General features: G+C 36.2%; 1 protein-coding gene across 1 annotated transcript in view; it reads left to right on the top strand.

The window, feature by feature from the left end:
- The window catches only part of Lcorl (ligand dependent nuclear receptor corepressor like), a 172200-nt gene that overhangs the window by 78677 nt on the left and 80543 nt on the right, over positions 1–12980 (top strand). The window contains 2 exon segments of the mRNA XM_052734898.1: positions 5193–5272; positions 6244–6373. Coding sequence (XP_052590858.1) covers positions 5193–5272; positions 6244–6373 — 210 coding nt within the window.

Here is a 12980-nt window from a genome sequence, read left to right as displayed (position 1 = left end):
TTCCTCTCTGCCAACTTTTCCCAGATTGCCCCCTCAACTTCAAAATCTTTCTCAGAAAAAACAAAACAGATACAAAACCAGAAAAAAAGGCATACAAAACAAAAACAAAAACAAACCAGTGGAGTTTTCTGTGTAGTTTCTAAAATGCTTCATAATAAAAATTGATGTAAGCATATAAAATTATATTTGCATGCACATGTGTGTTATAGGATTCAGACCCATACTTTGTGCATGCTAGACAAACACTCTACCACTGAGTTGCAGCTGTAGCCATAATGCTATTTTGTGTGTTGTTCAGCATCTTTCCCAGAAATCAGTAAACTTAAAACCATGAGTGACATAAAATGAGCAACATAAAATAAATGAACAATATAAAATAAAATCTTAAGTTTTTTACCCTTCACTGAAGTTTGTCTTTGGAAACTAAATTTATATTCTGTGAATAAAGTATACTAAAAAGAATAAAGTGTTAAAAATAAATGAAAGCTGCATCTTTTGAACTTACATATATTACATGTTTTTATTTAACTTTTCCTACAACCTTAAGATTCAAGTATTACTCGATTAATGTTCCAAAGAAGAGACTGAAGCCTGGAAAAGTATACTTGCTTGAGGCCACAACTAGTATGTAGGATGTCCCTGTACAGTGCTGTTTCTCAAATTTCAAAGTCTGATAACTTCCAAGTCAGAACAGATAAAATGACTAGAATCAGACTTTAATCACAAGAGTACAAACCACAATGGAAAAGTTGACCTATATTAGATTTTACTAGTAGTTTTTTATTGCCTTTTATTAATAAGCCTTTTTTTTTTTTTATATTTTTGATGGGGTCTTACTGTAACCCTAGATAGTCTGGAGTTCACTGTGTGAAAAAGGCCAGCCTTGAACTTCTGTCAATCTGCCTGCCTCAGATTCCCGAGTACTAGGATTATTAAGTGTATACCAACATACCTATTTCTATAAAGGTATATTATTTAAATCTTTTTGAGCCTCTGTTTTCACATATTAAAGTTTTCAAATGGAGATAACTTAATTTAGAGATGAATATTTGTCATTTTTTTCATAGAGTGGTTGCATATTTATTTTTAATGACATGAAAGAGAAGAAATTTGGTCTATAGTTGATTTTTCAAAATCTGCTTTTCCAAAGATTTCTGTGAAAGAAAAAGTATGTCCCACCACCACTGGGCTCAAAGTAGAAATTGTGTACCAAGAAAGTAAAAATATTTATAAATAAAACTATATACTTTTGTGTGTGGCAGCATATAATGCCTTTAGGTGTTTATGTAGGAGGCTTATTTTAGTTACTCTTTCTTTAAAGAACTCCTACTAAAATGACTAGACTGGCCTTAGCATGCAATGCCTCAGTTTTTATGTTACAACTGATAGTTATTTTAACTAATCTGAAAGTGCTGTACCTGTGTCAACATTCATTAGTATTGAAATGCATTGGATCCATACATTTTTAAATTTTTTATTTTTAATGCATAAAAAACACCCATATGTGTTTTGCCATCATCCATGTCTATGTACCATGTATGTGCCTGATTCCCAGGAAGGCCAGAAGAGGGCATCAGATTCTCTGGAACTGGGATTATAGATGGTTGTGAGCCACCATGTGGGTGCTGGGTTTTGAACCTGGGTCTTTTGGTAGGACAGTCAGTGAGGGCTCTTAACCACTGAGACATCCCTCTGTTCCCCATACAACAGGCTTTTTTGTTTGTTTGTTTTGTTGTTGTTTGTTTGAAATGTCTTCCTAAGTCTCTTATCCATTTTTTAAAAATCTCCATGTTATATTTTTCTCATGAAGCCATGATAAAAATAAAAATTGGTAAGAATTTCTTGACTCTTCAGAACTGTTCTGTTTGGTGTAAGTCATGTTTTACAACACTAATCCTACATTAAAGAAGGAGCTCTGAGCTCTGTGACTAACTTAAGAGTAATCTGAGGAAACGGAACTCGAGTCTGTGTATGAGGACCATGTTTTCTCCTTATTACTCCCAAGTCCCAGGGTTACACCTGGGGCAAGTTCTTGTGGTGATGGTGAAAAGTGCAGGTGACTAGGGGAGAGCCCCACATGGTGGGATACATCTGTAACCCTAGCAGTGGAGAGGGGAGGATCTCCACAAATCCAAAGCTATCCTGGTCCATAATGAGTTCCAGGCCACCTGGACCCTACAAAGCAGGACCCTGTTTCAAATGGGGTCGGGTTATACTTTTTCTTTCAAAGTCTCAGCAATGAATGATACATACTTCTTCATTCCAGGATCAAAACAGCGTAAGCTTACATAGCTAAAGTTCTATAAGGACTCATTCCCTGCCCCCAAGTTTTTGGGGTATGTGTCTGTGTGTGCACGAGTGTGTGTCTTTTTGTGCATGTGGAGATCAGAGGATAACTTTCGGGGAGTCAGTTCTTCACCTTTTGAAGGCAGAGTCTCTTGTTTACACTGCTGCACTTCATATTCTAGGCTAGCTAGCCACAAGCTTCCAAGTGATTCTCCTACCTCTGCCTCTCATCTTACTATGGGAGTGATAAGATTACAAGTTCATGAAACTACATCTGGCTTTTTAAATGTGGTTTCTGGGGATCAAGATGAGTTGTGAGATTTGCATAGCTAGTACCTTTACTCTCTGAGCTGTCTCCCCAGCCCAGGAATCTCTCCAACCCAGGAATCTAAATAATTGTTAGATTACTTAAAGGTTTTGTGTGTGAAGTTGTCTGTAGAAAAGTGAACTCATGCCAGTCGGTGGTGGTGACACACACCTTTAATCCCAGTACTTGGGAGGCAGAGGCTAGCCTGGTCTACAGAGTGAGTTCCAAGATAGGCTCCAAAGCTACACAGAAACTCGTCCCGGAAAAAACAAAAAAGAAAAAAAGAAAAGTGATGATATGTTCTTAAGTAGATATTTAGTCTTCTACAAAAGCACCTTATCAAATGTTTGACAATATATAATGCACATTGAACACATAATCCAATTGAAACAAAACTTTGTGTCCTGAAAAGTCATAGCTATTAAATGTGTTTCCAGCCTAGATTTCTAGTCTTCGAGTATCTTTCCATTACCCTGTACTGGGTCTTAATGTTCCCACATACTGCTCTTTGCAAATGTATGTAAGTACTTTTGTGCTACAAAAATCTTTCTACAAATTTTTTGCATTCTTTCTACAGATTTATATGATCATCCACTCTGTTTGATTAATGTAAAAGGGCCCTAGGAGTGACGTTAATCAGTTTTTTGTTCATTATCATTCTAGGAATGGTACACTTTATTTTCTATGTAACTTAGCAGAGACATGTCTTCAGCTCCATTTTGCTTTTTGAAAGAATTTCTGTAGCACACTAATAGTTTCCATTTAGCCATTGTATAGCTGTCTCAGATGGTAAAGACTTTGTATGTAAGGTTCTGCATGCAAATTTATTTAGGCAAAAAAATTGGAAGGACATTCTGTTGTAAACAGTGATTTTTTTTTTTTTTTTTTTTTGGTTTTTCAAGACAGGGTTTCTCTGTGTAGCTTTGTGCCTTTCCTGGATCTTGCTCTGTAGACCAGGCTGGCCTCGAACTCACAGAGATCCGCCTGCCTCTGCCTCCTGAGTGCTGGGATTAAAGGCATGCACCACCACCACCCCGACCGTAAACAGTGATTTTAAAAATCAGTGCATCTAAGCCGGGCGATGGTGGTGCATGCCTTTAATCCCAGCACTTGGGAGGCAGAGGCAGGCGGAACTCTGTGAGTTCAAGGTCAGTCTGGTCTACAGAGCAAGATGCAGGAAAGGTGCAAAGCTACACAGAGAAACCCTGTCTCGAAAAACAAAACAAAACAACAACAACAAAAAGAAATCAGTGCATCTACTAAATGTAATTAGAATGGCAATGTTACCATGCCTTCTTAAAATGTCCTTAGCAGATAAGTGTTTTTGTATTCCAGAAACTTTAATATATTAGAACTGTTGGGTTATAAAAATTAATATTCAGGGGAAAAAATGAAAGTTATTTAAGGTTTAAATTTTATTGTCACTATTTCATACATGTTTATAATGTGCTTTGATTGTATTTCCACTGTCCACATATCCTCACTTAACCTCCCTCCCACCGAGCCCCTCGGCCCAACTCTCCTAAGTTTTTCATGCCCCTCTGTGTTTAATTAGAGTTGGTTGCATGGGTTTGATTTATTTACTTGAGCAAGGACAATTTACCAGTGGCTACACTACTGCAGACAGGACTTCCCTTCTGCCAGCATGTACTAATTGCCTTTAACTCCTCATGGGGAAGTGGGCCTAATTGGCATTTATGATGGAATGTCTGATCAGCCCAGTCTTCTGCAGGTAACCATTACCTCTGTGAGTTCATAGGTCCAATAGCTCTGTCCCATCCAGAATACAACACTCCTCTTCATGCTCCAGCTCTTAAATTCTGCTCCTTCTTCAAAGGTGTTTCCTGAGTCTCAGGGTGGAGGGAGTGTGATATAGATGTCCTGTAGGGCTGAGCACTTAACAGTCATTTGTTCTCGGCACTTTTTGGTGAATTATGAGTCTCTGAATTAATTGTCAGCACTGTAAACAGGAATTTCTCTGACCAAGGCTGAGAGCAGCACTAATTCTCCACCCTAATCTGTGGAGAATAGTACATGGTTTGCATTGGATGATATACCCTATTTGTTTACTGCATCTTTCTCTCTTGTAACTAAGCTTTTGGAAATGGCCTTATTTTTGGTCTCCGAATGGATTGCTACTTATTTTTGTAGGCATCATTCCATTTTCTCAATCTGGGTGTTCTTGACACCTTTGGTCCTTTCTTCCATTCTCTGTGCTGTATTTTCTTCCAGATTGTGCAAAATTTATTCCTTTCTTCCTTCTATCACCCCCTTTGTTGTGACTGTCATAATGAAAATAAAAAGGAAATGAATAAATAGTGATGACTGGATCTTTGAAGTGATTAGATGATACTTAAAATTCTGTTGGAAAATTCTTAATCTATAACCAGCTCATTTTTCTTGGTATTTTGTCTCATGGCCTATTGTTTATTTTTCTAGATATCAAGAGGTTAATTTGAAAGTTAGACTTTCTCCCCTTACTTTTAGTAGTTAGGTTTTGTATTTTTCATTTTTCCTTTTGCCATTGCTGTGGAAGATGGTGATTTTGCTGGTTTTAATAAAGTTAGTATATTTAATGAATATTTTCCTTCTTTTAAAGACTGTGAACCAGAAGAGCTGACTGACTGGTCTATGGATGAAAAATGTTCATTTTGTAACCTACAGAGAGAAGCAGTCAGTGTAAGTTTTAGTGCCATGAAATTATTTTTAAAATAATCACACAATTGTAACACAGTTCTTTTTTTTTAAACTTAATTTATTCTGATAATTTGTGATTCAGTGAAAATTTAAATACTTGATTTTGTTGAATGAAAAGAATATGTCCAACATTTAGTTTAAATGTTTTAAAATTCATTATTTTTTTATTTCTTTTTCTTTCTTTCTTTCTTTTTCTTTCTTTCTTTCTTTCTGTTTTGTTTGTTTTTGTTCTTTTTTTGTTTTTGTATTTTTGTTTGTTTGGTTGGTTGGTTGGTTTTGGTTTGGTTTGGCTTTCGTCCTTCACATTTATTTCCTATTACTCCCTGACTCATGAACTTCACTTTAGGTCAGGTTGGTATTTTAGGTATCCAAGGGTGAGCTTGGAGACCTAGTTTATATAAGACCACTCTACAGTCTGGATTCTTAGCAGTTGGTAGTAAGGGGATAATATGCTACTATTTATAACCCTTTCACTACTTTTAAAGTCTTTGGCTATCAGAAATATATCCTGTGTTCATGATGAAATATGTACCTACTATATAGAGGACATAGATGTGTGTAACCAGCATCTTCTTAGTGGTGAGAAACTCTGATTCCTTATCTCTTGTGATAAGAAGAATCTTTTAAGCTCATCTGTTTTGTTAAACCTCTGGCAGGATTACTTCACTGGCATGCATAGAGTAAAATTTTCAGCAGTGCCTGCCCACCCTCACCCTCACGTCCCAGCACACACATATTTTACCATAATTTTAGTAAGGAATAAGGCTATTTTGACCCCTGTTAGAAGTATATTTGTTTTTTCCTGAATCCTATCAGATTTTATATTCTTTGGGTATAATTTGATATTTTATAAAAGGCAGAACAACTGAACATTGAAACAATTTTGACATATTTAGTTGGAATTCAGGTTTAAATGAAAAGTAATTAGGTATGTTACTTTCTTGTAATTTTAGGATTGTATACCATCTCTTGATTCTTCACAGTCAACGCCAACAGAGGAGCTATCATCTCAGGGCCAGTCCCACACTGATAAGATTGAATGCCAAGCAGAAAATTACCTAAATGCACTCTTTCGAAAGAAAGGTAATACTGGCATGCTTTGCTTTGTCATTTAAAATTTTGCAATGTTTGAATTTTTCTCATGGAAGACTTTTTTATCTGTCAGTCTCTACTTATTCTTAACTACTTCTTTCTTTGTCTTTATAGGGCCAATAAGATTATCAGTTCTTTTGTGCTAGCTATTTATTTTCAGCATCCTATTCTCAAATTTCTCCTTCATAGGTACCTTTCAAAATATTTTTGTGCTTCTGACTTTCATTATTTTATTGCTATTCTCAAGTCTTAAAAATTGTTGGATGATGATGAAGTTATAGATACATTATATTGCAGACCTATCCCTAATAATGTATCTCTTACATCATTTTTCAGCTGGCATACTGAAGCTGACATCAGCTTCAGTATGCATGCTTGACATTAAAAAGTCTGTTCTGTATTTGTCTGTCTGACGTATTTCAGCCAGATGGATCTTGTTTCACTTATTCCCATACTTGACACATATCTATAAGACAAAAGCAGTTTTTGTGTTTAAACGACTTGGGAAAAGTATAGGGTCTTCCATGTTTTGTACCTAGCCATTCCCGTGGCTATACGTTGTCTTTCTTCAACCCAATGTGGATGTTTGGAGAAAGGAACATTTGGGTTTGTGTGGGATGAGGTTACCTTTCTCTTCAGCTTCTAGAGATTGAGAAAACACTGCTTTATTCTTCTTACCTTGGCACTGATTCTGTTTTACTCCTCTTTAAAGTTAGGTTCCAGTATATGTTTTCGGCTAAGATGATAACTTCATATTTTAAAAATATAAATAGTATATTAAAAATATTGTTCATCTTTGAGTCTTTCATTTAGTTGTTAACTCTTTGAAGTTTTTTGGATTCAGTTATGAGAATCCTGATTACAAAAATCACTAATATAATTAAAAGGCCTCAAAAGCTATGTTTTAAAAACACTGAAATAACAACAACACAAAAGGCCTTTGCTTGTGTGTTACTGAAACAGTGTTGAAGAATTTGTATTATCTCAAAAAGTATATTTCTTCATCATTTTTAGTGGGACCCAATGTTAAAGTATGTGATGCATTTTCTTTAAGATTTGTAACACACTAATTTAGAAAAACTATTCTGTCAGTGTGTTTATCATACATGATTGTCGGTCTTGTATCTCTAAGGATTAAAGTTAACACAGAGTATAGTTTGGTTTACACTGGAAATCATTATTCCTTATTCTTCCTTTGAGTCATTTAAAATGGTAGTAAGTAGAGTTGTCAATATTAATTAATAGCTTTCAGTTTGTTGTAGTATGGAGTTAGCCTATGCTCCATTGCCTTGTTAAGAGTAATCGGTAAAAACTTGGTACTATTTCAGCTGATTCAAGCATCTGGGTCTCCAAGAGGTCTCCTACCAATAGTTGGGTGAGTGTTGCTGGGTATTTAGTGACCTCTCCATTTGGGAATTTCTTGTTTTCTTCATGATCGTTTGAGAGATTACAGAGAATTTAAATGAAAGATTCTTACTAGTATAGTACTTTTGCCTTATTCCTTTGATAATTCCGTTATTTTTAGTACATCACCATTTTCTGGATTTAGCTAGGTTTTTATTATTGTTTGACTATTTTCCTTCAGAACAGAACCATTTTAGAAATTTCCAGTCCGGTTTGACCAGAATGAGGACAGAAAAGGATACCTTTTAATGATATTAACTCTGTTAACTAATTGATTTCTTGCTTTTAAAAATGTAATTAACTATACTTTGAAATAACAAGTAATAAATATTTTTTAAAGACAGGAAATACATAAATCTTTAGAGTAGCAGTTAAGATATTGATGAAGCTTTTGTTTTCTGAAACATTCCTTAATTTGATCATTTTTAGGTATTCTGGATATTGACAGCAGTAGTATTGATATTTTGCTACTTAATTTGAGCAACAGGTTTATACTGATCATCTGGTCAAAATGTAAAGTAAAATTTTATATTCTATTCTAATTTATTTATTGTATTTTCTAGTGTGGAATCTTGAGGATTATGTTAATGATAAATGTAAGCTATTATTATTTGGATTAATGTCACCAATTAAGATTGAGCATTTAAAGCCTGTGTTAGTCACTCTTTTCATTTCAGTGACAGAACTACTTAAGAGAGGGAAGGCTTATTTTGACTCACTGTTTCGGAAGATTTCAGTCCTTCATGGTGGGGAAGGCATGAAGGCTTAAACAACTCCAGCTTTCAGAGTTCTCTGTAGGAATGTGAGGCACAGCTCCTTGCACAGCAGCCAGCAAAGAATAGTACCAAAAGCTGGGCTGTAAGCCTCATTTCCATCAGCCTGGTCCCACAGCTTCCCTCAACAGTACCACCAGCTGGAGGCCACAAGTTGAAAGACTCAAGCCCAGAGAGTCACTTCTGTTTCAGACTACTGCAGTGTCCACCTCCTCTGATTCTAAAACAGTGTTAAAAAAGAGGTTCTGTTATTGGTGAAATTATTAAGGCCACTCCACGTAGTTAAGACATGGTATTGGGTAGCCAATTGGGACACTCTTCCTTATAGAAGACTATTTTCTACTCCCAATATTTCTTAGTTACCTATAGGGATTTGTTTGTTTGTTTATTTTTTATCTAGAGCTGAAGCCCCACAAGACTCTCCCTTCTATATTAGCCTGTCTATTGGTACTGTCCTTGTTCAGGCCATGTTGATGAGACTTTTTGGGTGTGGCTTTTCTGACATTTCTAGGAGATGAAATTTCACAGCTAACCTCTGGCTCTTCTCACTCCCTCTTCCATAATGATCCCTGAGCCTTAGGTGTAGGAATTGTGTTGTAGATGTATCAGTTGGGACTGGACTTCACAACTCTGCATTTTGATCAGTTGTAGTTTTCTATAATGGTTTCCATCTATTACAAAGAGAAGTTTCTTCAATGAAGGGTAAGAAGTACACTTATCTGTGTGTATAAGGATAAATATCTAGAATGTAGTTAGGGATTATGCTGATTTAGTAAAGTAGAAGTAATAGGTTCTCAGTTTTCCTTCAAGATTCATGGCTAGGTTTCCAGTACCAACCATGACTTTCCCCTTGTTGAATGGGCCATAAGTCCAGTTAAAGAGCTGTTGGTTACCAACAAGCTATGTATGCCACTATTGTACCCTTAGAGATACCATGCCATGTTGGTCATTGTTGTACTTAATAGGCATGATAGCTGGGTGGGACTACTTGTTGCTTCCCTCCCTTGGAAGCTTGCATGTCACCTTTGGTACCCTGAATGCTAGTCCTCGGGGAGGAGTCTTTTGGGTCAGAGCCAGCTCAGATCCTCTGGGTCCTGTGTCCAAAGTACATGTTGTCTTCAGCAGTAGGGACTTACCTTCAAGCTCTTGGGGGGAACCATGGACAATAGCAACAGCCTATGTTTGGTGATTCTCTTGGACAACTCAGTAGGAGCTTCTCATGCCTGGTGTTAGGGGGGGTTTATGAGATAGTCTATGGCTCTTGTGGGGAGCATTGTCAGTCCAGACGTAAAAACTTCATTTAAACTGTATATCTATGCACAGATTTACATGTATCATTTATAAACTTAGATATGATTCCTTGTGACTTTTTCTGACACCCTTACTGACATTTTTTACCTCCTTCCTCCTAATCTTTCTCCCTCCTCCCTAATTAAAGCCCCCTCTAAGAAAATATTTCTTGAATGAATGAGTAAATAATAAGATAAATGATGTTCAATTATATGTTTCTCTAAGCATGTACTAGTGTTAGTGCTTCATTTGTTTTATTTAAATAAATAAATTAAATAAATAAAGTAAATTATTTAGCACCTATATGTATACAGTTTGCTTTTACTATTTGTAGTTAAGTATTACTATGTATGGTATGAATATCAATCCCTGGTTTCCATTTGTTTTGCTCTTGTAGTGCTTTGATACAAACCCAAGGCCTTACCTATATTAGGCAAGCAGTCTGCCAATGAGCTATAGCCCTAATATCCCTTAGTTTATGTTTCTTTTACTTTTTTAATTTCTTAGATTTTATTTAAAAATAGCATATGTATAATATATATTACACGTATATGCATGAAATCAGGGTTTTTATGTATATTAACATAATCCTGTAGCTATATATGACCTTGTCAAATGTTACCATGTAAACTAAACGATATTCTAGATTTTAGGTTCACATTCTCTGATCACCTAAAGTATGAAAATCATTGCTATATGGTCCCAGAATATGCAATATGCTGCTCTTTTTAAAAATTAATCTTGCCAAAATTGTACGATGTACATAGTAGTTGAGTCATAATGGTAGATATATAATAAAATGAAAATATCTCATCAATTTTTTCCTGCTTTGTTTTTTACTCCCATATATCTATCCCTTGAAACCATTTAACTATTATTCTGGTATGGTATATGGTCCCTCAAGAAAAAAAAATGCTTAATGGTGGGTTTGATTGGTTGTTTGAAAGCTCTACTAATCGACATATTCCCCTTAAATTTAATAATAGCCAAATTTTACATATAAAGTTCTCTATATCTTTTCTATTCATACTCTTGAAGCTCTATACTATAGCATGAAATAAATATTAAGTAAGTTCATTAAGGATGGGTTAGAATTAATACATATTATGTGATTTCTTAAGAATTTAGTTATTTTTATGCTTGTATGGCCTTTATCTAAATGTAGGCATCTTCATGTTAAGTTAAATTGACATGACTCATTTAGGCCATAAAATTTCTTCCCATGGTGTTCATTTGTGATAAAGTTGTGTCATATTTTAAATTTCCTTTATATGGTCTGCACTTTTACTTTCAAGAAACTATTTTATTGCAATAAAATAACCCATATACTACTATTCACATTCAGTTATGTTCATCTTATTTTCATCATACGTTGTTGTCAGTTGAAGAACTTGTGTGTGTGTGTGTGTGTGTGTGTGTGTGTGTGTGTGTGTGTGTGTGTTTATAGTGATACACTTGGAATCTCTGAAAAGTAAGATGGGGGCTAAAAACAAGAGACTTTAGATACTATACAGTACAGAGGTAACCTTAAAAGAAAAACCATAAGATGCCCACTATACCCCTTAATTTCTTTCTACCTTTTTTATAATTTACTTTTGTATAGTGGTGGGAACTAAACCAAGGGCCTTGAGTATATGAGGCAAGCACTATTCTGAGCTACATCTCCAGCCATGAACCTTTAATTTCCAGAACCAAGTGTCCACCTTGGACTGCTTCAACCTTGAAGTGTTTGACTGTTAATCCCTCCTCCCCTCAGGAACACGTGGTTCCCTGAATTTTTACTGCATGGCTTCCTTCCTGTTTCTTTGCTCTCTGAACACTTGTTTGTCTTTTTCTCTCTACCGTTTTCCTCCTGGGCTGAATTCAATGGAGAGAGAATGAATACATTGGAGTAAAGAAATTTTTCCTCTTAGAAAAAAAATATAATGATTTATTATATGTTTATGAGTGCATTTGTGCTACCATGTGTACGGGGGTGGGGGGTGGGGGGTGGAGAACAGCTTGCAGGAGCAGGTCCCTCCTTCCACCATGTTGATCCTGGGGATCAAATTTAGGTCATCAGGCTTGGTGGCAAATGCACTTCTTCACTGAGTCTTCTTATTGGCCTAGCTTTTTCCATTATTCCAAATTCATCCATGAAATGTTCTGTCCTAGAACTTCAGCCTCCTTTTAATTTTGTCTGTTTTCATTGCAGAATCTTACCTAATTTTGTAGCTACAAGCTCTCATTTTTGATTTGTTAAAAAAAAAAATCTGTTGTTAGTCCTGATTGTTTTAAGCTTTATGTGTAGATGTGTATATCTCTGTGTTTATGTGTGCAAGTGTCCACAGAGGCCAGAAAAGCTAGAGTTAACAGGTGTTGTAAACTGCCTAGCATGGGTGCTGGGAACTAAGCTCTGGTCCTCTGCAAGAGCAGCAAGCACTCCTTCATCTCCTTTAACTGCTGAGTCATCTCTTGAGTCTCTGGTCCTGAGTGTTCGCAAGCTCATATTCCTATATACATCTTTCTAGGTAGAGCCCACATTGACACATAGGAGGCATTATGTGTGACACACGAGTTTTATGTATTCATTTTCAACTCTTCTACATCCCCTTTCCTACACTGTTTGATCTCTTTATAGTGCTTTTCATTTCCATGTTATGCTTTAGCTTATCTGTCTTCTGTTAAACTATGAACTCTTTGATGCCATATTTTATTTAATTCTTTCCCTGTGTTAAGCACATCAAGTTATGATGTGTGAGTGAATGGATTTTTCCTCTCCCAATTTCCCAGGAAATGGTAGTGTTTAAAACCTATGTGTATTGGGTTCTTTAAAGTGGTAATTATCGAGCCAATTCCACATAGTTTATCTGATAGTCAAAGAGGTTTATTTTGGGTAAACTTACAGCCAGCAAAGGGATCGGTTACAGGATCCAGGAGAGGTGAGGCACAGTCTAACACAGTTCTCTAGAGAACTCTGACTTGGTCTGCAATCCAGCATCCAGGATCATGAGGTAGCCAAGAAATCGATCATGTAAGCATTTCCCCTCTTAAGGGGTCCCTTTCTCGGCCACGCCCCGAGCGGGGGGGGGGGGGGGGGGGGGGGCCGCGGGTAGCTAGCAGTTACCTGCTGCCTTCTAGGGCGGTACTTC

This window comes from Peromyscus californicus, unplaced genomic scaffold (assembly GCF_007827085.1).
Source record: "Peromyscus californicus insignis strain IS unplaced genomic scaffold, ASM782708v3 Scaffold_13__1_contigs__length_99412109, whole genome shotgun sequence".
NCBI classification, from domain to species: Eukaryota; Metazoa; Chordata; class Mammalia; order Rodentia; family Cricetidae; genus Peromyscus; species Peromyscus californicus.
The sequence above is the reverse complement of the archived record's forward strand: the minus strand, read 5'-3'. Positions and strand labels throughout refer to the sequence as shown.